Consider the following 12852-nt stretch of genomic DNA (forward strand, 5'->3'; position numbering starts at 1 on the left):
AAAATACACCAAAATGCAGGAAATCGCATCTACTTTATTGAACATTTTCTGGGGGAGGACCACCAGACCTCCACACTATTTACGTCCCAGCATCGTTGGGTTTACAAATGAAGCTCTGTTACTTGGTATGGCTACTGCTGTTATGATTTTGTTCAGTTTTATGTAGAGTTTTGCATAATAATTTGAAGAAGTGGCGATACGTTTAATAGAAATTTAATCTTGCTGGAGGTCTGATCTGATCTGATCTACTTTAAATTATAACCTAGTATGGACCAGGTCAGATAAGTTTCAGCTGCTCACACTGAGCAATCCCAGTGTCAACACCTGATAAGGAGTCATTTTTGTTTGCTTGTTTTCCAACACTTTGACAGAGTTGCACATCACCCCATCTTCCATCATCAGAAACAGATAAGACCAATGACGTCACACAGTCACCCCACTGATACATACACTCTGATAGGCTGTGTCCATCCCAGATGTGGGGGCGGAGCCAAGGGCCAATATAAGCTTTTCAGGTCCCTCTTGTAAATGAGTCCTCGAGGCTCAATGGGATTTACCTGTCTAAATAAAGGTTGGATGAAAAAAGTTGGGGCGTTCTGCTACATAGGGCCTCCGCTTCCGTATCCTGGTTAAGACGAGTTGGACGGATGCCTCAGCACTGAGCTTGTAACTTTTCCTGCCTTATTGACATTAAATGGTTAAAAGAATTTACCTAACCTGATTTTAATGAGTTTGTGTGAGTTTCCTCTCCACCTGGGAATAAAAGAGCCAAACGCCGGAGGTAGGGAGTCACACTGGTTTGAGGGACAGACCCGGTCTGGATGATAACACTTTTATTATGTTAATTATGTGAATAGGTAACATTTTAAAGTGTTTTTTTGATATTGTTAATTTTCTTAAAACTGTAATTTTTGGAGGTTGAAATTAAAAAAGTTGTTAATTAAGTGTGTCTTGAATGAAAAATACCCCACGTTTAAAAGTATAAAAAATGTATTAATACTATTAAAGAACAGGTCTTAAGTATTTATGTTACAAAAATATTTCCATTGAATTAAAGAGACACATTGAAGAAAATTATTTAATAAACATAATGGTTATGATGGGGTCCCTGAAACTTTTTCTCCCCTGTAAGGGGTCCCTGAACCCAAAAAGTTTGAGTGATGTTGTTACACGTGTTTGTGAAGTGGATGCACAAATTGTGTTTTAGCTGCATGTAAGCTGCTTGAGAAATCACTAACAGCTTCTTACGTCATATTTGGTGAAATATTTCAGAGTTCCCTCCCTCTCTGAAAGGACGAATCGCCTGCTCAGGAACTGTCCATTGTCCCGCCCCCTCTTCATCAACATGCCATCTTTAGATCCTACAAAAGAACAAAAACCAAGCAAATATCAGCGATTGTATGCCTGTGCTTTATTTCAAACGTGTGTCGGTGCTTATTCGCACGCTCACCTTCTTCGTAGGTTAAGCTTTTTCTCGGCTCGGAAAACTCTTTTCTCTCATACTTTGCTCTGATCCACTGCTCCCTGAGAACCCTGAACAAAAGACAGAAACAAAATATAAATGAAACATTAGAGAAAGTTATTATCATTTATTCCAGCAGGATTGTAACGCAGCAAAATGTCAAAACATGATCTGAAAGTTAATTTTGCAACTGTGAAGCAACTGTACTGAACTATTTTTAGGGTCCAAATCTAGGCTTTAGTATAATTTAAAATCTACGCAATAAATCAAACTATTCACTACTACTAAACTATTACTGTACAATCTGACCAAGGCTGAGCATATCCAAGACATAAAAACAGAAAATTCACCAAAAGACTAAAAACAGGCAACTGTAGATTTCCTCCATACGGGCTAAATATGGTTGTATATCATAGCAGACAAACGCTGAGGAGTTTGCATGTTATTATTTTTATTTATTTATTTAAACCTTTATTTCACCAGGCAGCTCTCAGTTTGGATGTCCTTCACAAAGCTATTAAAGTATTGATTGTATGTATCCATGGATTTCAGGCCGTGAAGCTGCTCCATTGTGTATGCACTCATCGTTTTCACTAAATAAGCAACTATGTCATAATAAGAGCTTGGAGGCAACTTTTCTGCGTCACCGGACACGTTCTCTTTCTTTCCTCATACAAGTTAATTCCGACAGCAGCGATTTTCTAGATACAGTAGTCCCTTGCTACTTTGCGGTTCGACTTCTGAAGACTCGCTCAAACGTATAGCTATATTGTACTGTACAAAAAATAATTGTACAGGACAGAGGGTACTTTAATATTACTCACGTGACTGGGATAGTACATGATACAGTACTGTACAGTAAAAAGTTAAGGAAAAAAATAAAATACTTCGGAAAGGTGCCGCCTGTCCATTTTATAGTTTTCTCTCAGTAAGTCTCCACTGTATTCCCTCTCATAATGACCACATTTCCCAGAAGGCAACAGGGCCCTGCTCAGAAGCCCCATATCCTTCTGCTGAAAAAAAAAAAAACAAGAGAAGTTTTGATCTGATCGGAGCCCAGCGGATGAAGAGAAGCCAACCAAACCGGAGCAGAACCAGACCTCCAGACCCACTGGTGAATTTTGAGAGCTGGTAGCCGGCCCACGAGGACTTCTAAGCACGGACGCGTGCAGAAAGCTCCGGAGCTTTTTCCGTAGCCCATCAGGACTTTTCTGATCCATACTTTGACTCAAATCGACCACCTATGGTCCCACGCCATCCAAAAGAAGGTCTGCACCCCCCCAAATTCACTTCAGCTCTCAAGCTGCACTGAACTGGAACAGAACTGGACCTCCAGACTTGTGCCATTGTGATAATTGCCATCTACCGCTTGCCTACTATAATGGTAGAAAAGTGGCGTTGCGCACATCCAGTATAGACATGTGTGAACTATGTATTGCATTCACGGACTGAAAAAATATTGGGTTTCTCAGCACTGACTGTTTAAGGATGGGGGGGTATTTTTAACCACCGATTTGAACCAATCACAGTGAATACTGGCCAGTAACAATTTCTGGCCCATTGTTTTGTGCATCCCTATTAATTGTGTTTGCTAAAGTTCAACATGCACACACATGCAATTACAAAAAATGGGTAAAAATATGAAAGTTAGGCTATAAATTATGATTAACTGTTTGTGTAGCTGTGGGTACTCACTGGCAGTCCTTGTGAGTGGGTTTGTAGTAGTAGACAGGAACAGAAGCCTCATACTTTTTCTTCATTAGCTCATTACCATTCTCAGCCATGAACTAATACATACACATGGACACACATACACACATACACACATACACACATACACACGAAACACAAATTTACAGATTATTCACAGATGAACGACAGCTTGGTACAGCAATGAATGACTTTATAACCACAGCACACATCTGTTCAGTGGAACAAAATTGCTCAATAAACCTTTAAAGGTGTTAAAGAAAACAAAGAGGGGCCCAAGATGGCCAATATTTCAAAATAAATGGAAGGGCAACTTTTTTTTTCTTTCCAATTTCTGTGAGGTCAGTACCGCAGAGGAGGAAATGCAGTTAATAATATGATGCAATAATAAAAAATACATTATTTTTTATAGAGATGGAGATGATTATATGCCTATAGAATATACTATAATTTTAATCAGGATTAGTGATGAAACGTGAAAAATGAATTATCAGAGCCAAAGTGTTAAATATATATATATAAATTTTATTTGACCTCTTATGTGTGATGTATTGTTATCATTGTATATTCTCATACAATAATTAAATTGGCTCTCTGCTTTTGACCCATCCACCACCAGGTGGGGTGGTGGGCGGCTATTGAGGGTGCGGGAGGCAACTGGGGATGGGGTGTCCTGCTTAGAGACACTACGAGGGGTGCAATAACCAGGGATCAAACCCAAGACCTTCGGGTCTCAGGTCGGCTGCCCTGCCCCTAAACCATCTCGGCCCCATCTTATGGTTTAATTAAGTCTAAGTAAAGGTTTTTGATTTGTCTCACTGACTGCAGGGGTGACACTCAAATTTGACCAGGTTTGCTTTGGTTGCACACAAAGATGGGTGAAAAAAAAATGGCATCCACGTCATTGTCCATCTCTGGTTTAAAAGAATCAAATAAATGCTATATATAGTATGTTGTTACATATAAATAAATAAAAAAAATAAAAAAATTAAAAAAAGACACCAAAACATGTTCTTTGTGGTGATATAATGCCATCATCGGTAATGTGCAACATCAGTGACGGTTTGATTAAATATTAGAGATGTTTTAAAATAAAAAAAAAACTATTCATTTAGGTGCCAGCTGTATGATCGGGAGTAAATAATAGTACATGCAGTATGATTTTTACACACTTGTGTTATGAATAAACTTGACTCGAGATAATTAATATATGAGAAGTCGATGGCTCAGGTCTCTCACCTGCATCTCGTGGTCCTCCCAATGGGACAGTCTCACCGACTTGACTTTGCTGATATCTGGGAAGTTGCGGTGGACCCCAGAGCAACCCAGACAGATGAACACTCCCAGGGTGCATGATCCCCACTCGGGATCTGCAGAGGCAAAAACAGAATACAAATAATAAAAACTGAATCATATCAATACAAAGTTGAACTGAAAGATGGTGATGACTAAGTTTAGTGAGAAATGTCTAAAAAGGCTGAGTCAGGTCCTCTGGATGGGTTCTTCTTTTTTTAAATGTTTCATCTTTTACCAAAAATGCTTTTTCAGTTTGAGGAGCTGCACGCAAACTCAAGGGCCCAGCGTACTCCATCTGAAGCCACACAGTTGACGCACGGTCTCTTGGTTGCTGGATATTTTCACACACACCTTTCATAGTGCATGAGACACAGGTGCAGAGATCTTGGGAAACCCTTCCCACTGCAGTATACGCCACCACACAGGTATTTTCCCTCCAGAGTCTATACTCTGTTCCTGCATCCACCGTATGGCCACAAATCCATCATGAAGAGAGCACCACATTTTTCAGCAGACAGACTCCTTCATATCCAGTGTTTGCACAATCTCCACCCAGGAGATTTTGATCATTTGACTAATTTAGTGTGTTTGAAGAGACATAAAAACAAGTCAAGACAACTTTGTTGTGATTTGGCGCTATATAAATAAACTGAATTGAACTGAATAAAGCAGAATGTCCAGGCGCATTTCCACACTAATGAATACGTCCATAAACCTTTGACCAATAACACAATCTCTGGTGCATATGTCTGTGAGAAAAGGTTTAGCCCAGGCCTCGTGTCAAGGAGGGCTGGGCGAAGCTACTCTGAGAACAAAATTATGCAATTTTTGTCATGCAACTACGTCAATGAGAACTAATTTAGCTGCTTTGGATAGAGTACGCAGGTCCCTTCAGTCTTATGCCCCTTTTGCACTGCCCCTAATAAGCCCCAACTCTGCTCAGCCCTGCACACCGCTACTCAGCCTGGCTCAGCTCAGCCTGGATTTGCACCTGCACTTTAGGACCGATTCTGGAGGCGTGTTCAGAATCAAAGTCCTGCTAATGAGAGTTCTGCGATGAGTTACTCAAAGCAGTCTGCTCCTCAGATAAATAATATAAAATTATTATTTTATATATGGATATTTCTATTCAGCCCCCTGAGACAAATTCTGTTGTGACTTGGCGCTGTATAAATAAACTGAACTGAATTAAATCTGATGAACCAGATTCTACAAAAACATTTATATTTAAATCTAAAAAAAAAGTTAAGTCTGGGCCTCTGGACGTTCAAAAAACAAAACAAACAACAACAAAAACAAAACGTAGAAACGTTTCGTCCTTCATCCAAAAGACTTCTTCAGTCTGAGGTGCTGTATTCAGCTCACAGCTATTTATATAAGACTGAGCTGAATACAGTAACTCGGACTGAAGAAGTCTTTCGGATGAAACAAGAAATGTTTCTACATTTTTGTTTGTTTTTGAATGTCCAGAGGACCAGACTTAATTTTTTTTTTTTAGATTTTTCTACCTGGATTATTGAGCATGCATCAGGATATCTATATTTAAAATTCTATATTTTTCTTCATCATTTGATGTATTTGCGCTCATTGTGGTTTTGTTTCTTGTATACAGATTATTTTTTCTTGTATACAGATTATATTTAGCTTTGAATTAAAGTTTAGCTTTGATTTAAAGCTTTAATTTAAAGTGTAATGCTTGTTTTGTGATTTGTACATCTGTGGGTTAGAATAATCTTGAACCAAAGGCTGTGTCTCTTCGTTAAACATTTTTGAGGGAAATATTCCTGAGAGATCCAATAATTTTGTCTTTTTAAAATTTTTCAGTTGAATTAACTTTAATTAACAGATTATTTAATAAAGTCAAAGGGAAACCAGGATTTCACGATAAAGCCGGCACAGTTTATTTATTTTTAATTTTCACTGATAAAAAAAACCCTTATATTTTATACTTAAAATGTAAAAAAAAAAACGTTTCCACCCCCCGTCCCTCCATCCCGGTCCTCCCGCCTGCCAGGGCTCGAATCCGGCCTTTGTGAGCAGGCGAGGCCGGGGCTCGGGGTTCGGCCTCGCGGGCTTCAACGGCTCGGCAGCTTGTATGATCCTCCGCGGTAACACCACTTGCTCGAATTTTATAGTCGGTCATCAAACACAAAAAAACGTTGGTTACGTACTGTAACCCCAGATTCTATGAATATAGGCGTAGCCCTTTAAGAGCTGTCGCTAGTGGGTTTTATCCCGTCATGCGAAGCATTACACTGCATGACGGGATAAAACCCACTAGCGACAGCTCTTAAAGGGCTACGCCTATATTAATTGAATCGCCTGGACGTCAGAATTAAACACGCCGTTGTCATTATTGTTTTTAAAATCTTAAAAATAGATCCAGCCGCTGCTCAGCATCCAGAGAAACTGCAAATGGCGGCTCAGTGAAAAGTTTTTGAGATCCAGTGACTCCTCCCCCTGCCCAATAAGAGTCCTGCATTCACGTTTCGGTCCTGACTCAGCTCGACTGAGCTCGCTCGGTCCCACCAGAGAAGCAGGGACGAAAAGAGGTCCTGAATCAGCCTCATATCAGCTAAAAATACTAGTTAAAGTACTGGTGCAAAAGGGTTCTTTCTGTGGCAGGCTGCTCAAAATTGGGGCTTATTAGGGGCAGTGCAAAAGGGGCATTATAAGCAGCACCATCACATAGTACATCAACCAGTTTGTTGGTGACAGCCAAAACTAGTTGTTCACATGCAAAAAGAGGACCATCAGCCTAATGACTAATCGATTAGTGCCCTGATGACTGCTTGATATTCACAGAAGGATGAGTGTTACAGTAACGGTATTGTAAGAGGAGGACAACTGACATGGCGTGAACGATTAGGTTGCTACGCCCAAGTGGAAACATAACCCAGGGTGAGCAAACATCCTACAAACAAATAAACAAACTAGATAGATGTAATGGCAGAGGTAGTGAAGATAATGGCATTACTTGAGGCATTTGGTCAGGCATTGTTGCCTTATCAGCAAACAGTAAGGCAAAGAAGACAGGGAAACAAAAATTCTAAGCTACTAAAAACAAAATAGTTACAGCAGTAGATGTTTTCACGCCACAGAGCAACACAGGGCAAGAACTCACAGTGAAATTCTGCATGTACTAATAGTGTACATTTTGTATTACACAACTTATTAAACACTGCAAAATCAGTTTACTGTTAACTGATCATGGTTTTGCTTTGATGAACTTGCTAGGACTGGATGACATACTAGTGAAGGTTTGGAAATGTCTTGAAGATGGCAGTGAGGTTTTTGACTCTCAATATTCAATGGAATATTTGAGGGTGAGAAAATGCCTGAGGAATGAAGAAGACGTGTGCTGGTGCCTTTTTTTAAGATCAAGGGTGATGTACAGAGTTGTAGCAACTACAGGGGAATTCAGTTGATGAGTCAAACAATGAAGATCTGGGAGAGAGTTGTGGAAACAAGACTTAGACGAGAAATGACTATTTGTGAGAAGCAGTATGGTTTCATAACAAGAAAGAGCACCACAGATGCTATCTTTGCTTGAGGGATGCTGATAGAGAAGTACAGAGAGAGTCAGAAAGAACTCCATTGCGTGTTTGTGGATCTAGAAAAAGCATATGACAGGGTGCCAAGGGTGGAGGTGTGGTATTGCATGAAGAAATCTGGAGTGGCAGAGAAGTATATTAAACTGGTATAGGACATGTATGAGGACAGCAGGACAGTGGTGAGATGTACTGTAGGAGTGACAGATAACTTCAAAGTGGAGGTGGGATTGTATCAAGGATCAGCTCCGAGCCCCTTCTTGTTTGCTCTGGTGATGGACTGACTAACAGATGAAGTCAGGCAAGAATCCCCAGGGACTATGATGTTTGCAGATGATACTGCAATCTGTGGTGAGAACAGAGAACAGGTGGAAGAGAACTTGGAGAGGTGGAGGTATGCACTTGAAAGAAGAGGAATGAAAGTAAGAAAGACAGAGTACACGTGTGTGAATGAAAGCAAGGCCGGTGGGACAGTGAAGCTACAAGGAGCAGAGGTCACAAAGGTGCAGGACTTCAAGTACTTAGGGTCCAATGTTCAGGACAATGGAGAGTGTGGTATAGAGGTGAAAAATAGAGTCCAGGCAGAACGGAATGGATGGAGAAAAGTTTCAGGAGTGATTTGTGACAAAAGGGTGTCAGCAAAGGTCAAAAGAAAATTTTACAAGACAGTGGTGAGACAAGCTTTGTTGTATGGTCTGGGGACAGTGGCACTGACAAAAAAACAGGAGAAAGAACTGAAAGTGGCAGAAATGAAGATGTTGAGGTTCTCCTTAGGACTGACAAGGATGGATAAGATTAGGAAAGATATCATCAGAGGTACAGCATAGGTTGAACAACTGGGAGATGAAAGTTAGATAGGTCAGACTGAGATGGTTTGGACAAGGGGCAGTGGGTATATTGGTAGAAGGATGTTGGAAATGCAACTGCCAGGAAAAAGACAAAGAGGAAGGCCAAAGAGGAGATATATGGATGCAGTTAGAGAGGACATGAAGATAGTTGGAGTGAGGACAGAGGAAGCAGAGGACAGAATGAGATGGAGGAGGATGACTTGCTGTGATGACCCCTGAAGAGGGAAAAGCCGAAAGAAGAAGTTAACTGATCATAGCAAACAAAGACTAAATTTGTGCAACCAAAAGTTGCAACATATATCTAGGCACAAAACACACAAAGCACAGCTAGTTTTACGCCTTAACATTTAATTTAACCATTAAGCATACAATGTAATTATGACAAAAATGGAGGATTTACTTGCAGTTACCCTTGTATAGATGGGCATGCAGTGCTTCCTGTTTATCACTGTTGTGTTCAGCTGTTCATGAGGTCAGCTGCAGGCCTTTATCCATCTTTTACATTTTCCCAGACTCCAGTTAGGTTTTTGAAATTGAATAAACTGTATTCCACCCTCTAACCACTCAGGCTTGTCTGAATTTAATGTTCCCCACTGGCAACATTTGAGAACATTTCAGATGATTTTTCAAGAAATCCCTATGGCCACAAAGCTTTTGTAATGCCAAACCTTGGCAATGTTGTCAGAGGATAAGAGGGTGCAGTTCCTGTAGGTAAGGTGCGTTTCACTTCAGAACAAATTGCAATTGTTGATTGGTTGCTGACGAGCCATCTGTATTGATTGATTGATAGCTTCATGTCATTTGGACATGGAGGTCTCCACCCCTGTTTAATGGCAGGCAGGTTCTCATCACAAAGATGTCTTCCTTTACTCCTCTCTCGAATAAACGTTCCTCTCTATCAAAGTTGTACACATCTTGCAACAAAGAACTCCTCCAGAGGATTGGACTCAACCTTGCTAGATTTATCTATCTGGATTTTTGAGCATACATCAGGGCGTAATAAGAAATAGTTAGTTTTTATTTCAAACATCAATGTATTGTATTATGAAGATCAAAGCCTTTTTCACTCTACTGGTTAAATTTGGCCAAAATGGTGTAGAGGCAGGACAGCGGACTCGGGACCCGAAAGTCCCATGTTCGATCTCCAGTCATTGCACATTTCGTGGTGTCTCTGAGCAGCACACCCTATGCCCAATTGCTCCCCGGGTGCTTTCAATAGCTGCCCACTGCACCACTTGGGAGTGGATGGGTTAAATGAAGAGAGCCAATTTTGCCATTGTATGGGAACATACAATTATGATAACACATTTATATTATTATTATTATTACTATTATTGTTATTATTTAACTAGCATAAAGATAAAAATGGTATCCGCCAAGAGCAACAGATCATGTTTGAAAGATCAAAACGCGATATGTATAACCTGAATGTTGAGAAAATCACATGTTACTGGTTGATGAATTAAAAGGAGAAGTTACACGCTCATCTTCAAAGAAAATAATTTCAGGCCTTCAGCAATAAAATCATTGCAAACACATTTTGAGGTTCTAACCAATAGCTGGAAACAAATAATTAAAGGTCTTGCTGAAACGAAAAGCCTTTAATTAAATCAATATAAGCCTTTTGTTTATTGAGCCTGAAATTTTATTTGAAAGCTTCTTAAACAAAGCATGAAATCCTTCATCTATCTGTTTCTTTCCCTCTCCGAGCTTAAAGTAATGAGAAACTATTTCTTTGTTCTGACCACACCTTTCTTATCTTCCTGGCAACCTCTCGACAGCTTGCCAGTAAACAGAGCTTGTGCGCATAAAAGAGTGTCTTGGCTTTATCAGTCCAAATTATCAGCGTCTGAGCAGGAAGGGCTTTTTTTTCTCCCAATCCTAATTTAGAATTCTGATGTGGCTGGCTGCATGGTTAATACTAACCAATAATGATTTTTTTCCACACCAATATGTGACAATAACTAGCAGAAGAAAATAAACTCAGTCCCAAGAAAAGAAAACAAAAATGTGATTCACTTATAGAAACAAATGTGAGCAGACAGGGCGGCTGATTCTTGGATGTATGTAGTAAAAGGTGTCTTTGAGCAACTAGGCACATAAATTCAGCCAACACCCATTCAACTCCTCACAATATATTTCCTACATAAACACAGAACTCCAGATGAGGAGATAACATGTGCAACTTAAACATCCCCAGGGCATAAATTCATTAACCTTTTTTTGGTTTAATTGCAATGTTCTGATTTTGTGTAGAATGTACATAAGTATTTTTTTGGTTGAGAAAAAAATAAGTGAATGGATGAAATAGTTCAGTCACATTAAAATGTAATATTTTGTTTCTGCTTTATATTGCCTAAAAAATAAATATTGGTATTATTATCGCTGATGGTAAAACTGATAAACTTTAAATCTAATCTAAAATACTAAACAGTATTTAAACTTCTAATACATATTAGTGGTAGGGGTTGAACGAGTATATAATTTTTAAACTCGACATTAACATAATAAAACCCGAGTAGAACTCAAGTATTGATGACGTCATAGATCTCAAGATACAAAAATAAATGAATAAATAAATAAAACCGCAAAAAAGGTAATTATTTACAAAAAAAAAAAAAGACCAACAAAACATTGGGAGCGTATATTATGCTCCGACCATTTATCATACTGCAAATAAGTCACAGGAAAAACTAAACTATTAGTTATTATTATTAAACAGCAAACGTGAAGAAATGTGCAGCACATCAAAAACAAAACTTAAACCGAAACTGGTTCTGGTTTGGTGGATTGGACTCGGTGTTACATCATACTCTGTGACCTGCAACAGTGCAACACCGCCCCCTACGGTCATACGGTGGTCACATAAAATGACGTCACTACGGATACCCGACGTTACATTTTTAACCTCGACAGATGTTCTAGCAATTGATGTGTAGATTACTCGAGTACTCTGTTAATGCCCTAATTAGTGGTGCTGTTAATATAAGCGCTGTCACTATCTGGTATTATACCAGTGTAGGGATGTGCGATATGGCATAAAATTCATATCATGATATCTATTGTGAAGGGTGGCGATAACGATATATATCACAATATGTTTATTGTATAAAACTTGCATTAGGAATGAAAAAAAAAAAACATAGGGTATCCTTTTGCCATCATTTATTTTGAAAACTGCTGTACTACAAAATAATCTCAATTTAGAAAATTCCACTACTAGGTCCAGAGAGTTTTGAAATAATAAACAAATAAAGTATTAGGCTTCTTTCTTGTAGTGCAAAACAGTGCAAAATATATCAAATGTAGTTTTAGCCGTATGTTTTAAACAAAAGAATATGGTGTTAACAACAGTTTCCAGTATTCTCATTTAAGAAATGAACAGCAACAAAGCAGCAAGTGAACACTGAAACACTTAACCCTCCAAGCCTCTAGTGGGCGTCTCCTTCCGTTTTAAAGAGAGCTGACACAAAATGGCGACCAGTTTCCTCTGTGGCTTTGACCAGAGGGTCTCTCAGTAAAATCACACAACACAGCGTTCTTTTCACAGATCAGAGAGCATGTTTCTCTAAAGTTGACCAATGCTTACTTTAACTTTCGACAGAAAAAAATAAAAAAATAAATAAAACTTTCGACAGAACACAGAGCTTTGCACAAGCGTCCGAATACGGCAACACTACGGCAAGCCGGCCGTAGTTAGCTTGTAGCCTCGCTATTTAGCTCTCGAAGAAAAGACTTGACCACCGCTTACGCACATTTTTCAAATAAAAAAATTAAAGATTAAATCTGACAACTCTTATTTTACATCAGACACAGCATTACTGCGGTTAGCCGGTAGAAGACATATCTCTATCATAGGCTAAATGTCTATCGTTTCTGCCGTGTACCGTATATATCGCACATTCCTATACCAGTGTTGTCCAAACTATGTGCTGCATGCACCAAAACCTTCAAGTAAAAATACTTCTGAGCCACTATAACTATA

The 12852-nt window shown here is 39.2% G+C and overlaps 1 protein-coding gene across 1 annotated transcript in view; it reads right to left on the minus strand.

Moving 5' to 3' along the window:
- The window catches only part of zgc:92360 (uncharacterized protein LOC436988 homolog), a 506378-nt gene that overhangs the window by 11677 nt on the left and 481849 nt on the right, over positions 1-12852 (minus strand). The window contains exons 2-5 of the mRNA XM_037689784.1: positions 4412-4542; positions 3158-3249; positions 1451-1533; positions 1249-1361 (exon numbers count right to left, since the gene is read on the minus strand). Coding sequence (XP_037545712.1) covers positions 1249-1361; positions 1451-1533; positions 3158-3249; positions 4412-4542 — 419 coding nt within the window. The remainder of the gene's footprint in view (positions 1-1248; positions 1362-1450; positions 1534-3157; positions 3250-4411; positions 4543-12852) is intronic.

The sequence above is a fragment of the Nematolebias whitei genome, chromosome 16, assembly GCF_014905685.2.
Source record: "Nematolebias whitei isolate Nwh7 chromosome 16, NemWhi1, whole genome shotgun sequence".
Lineage (NCBI taxonomy): Eukaryota > Metazoa > Chordata > Actinopteri > Cyprinodontiformes > Rivulidae > Nematolebias > Nematolebias whitei.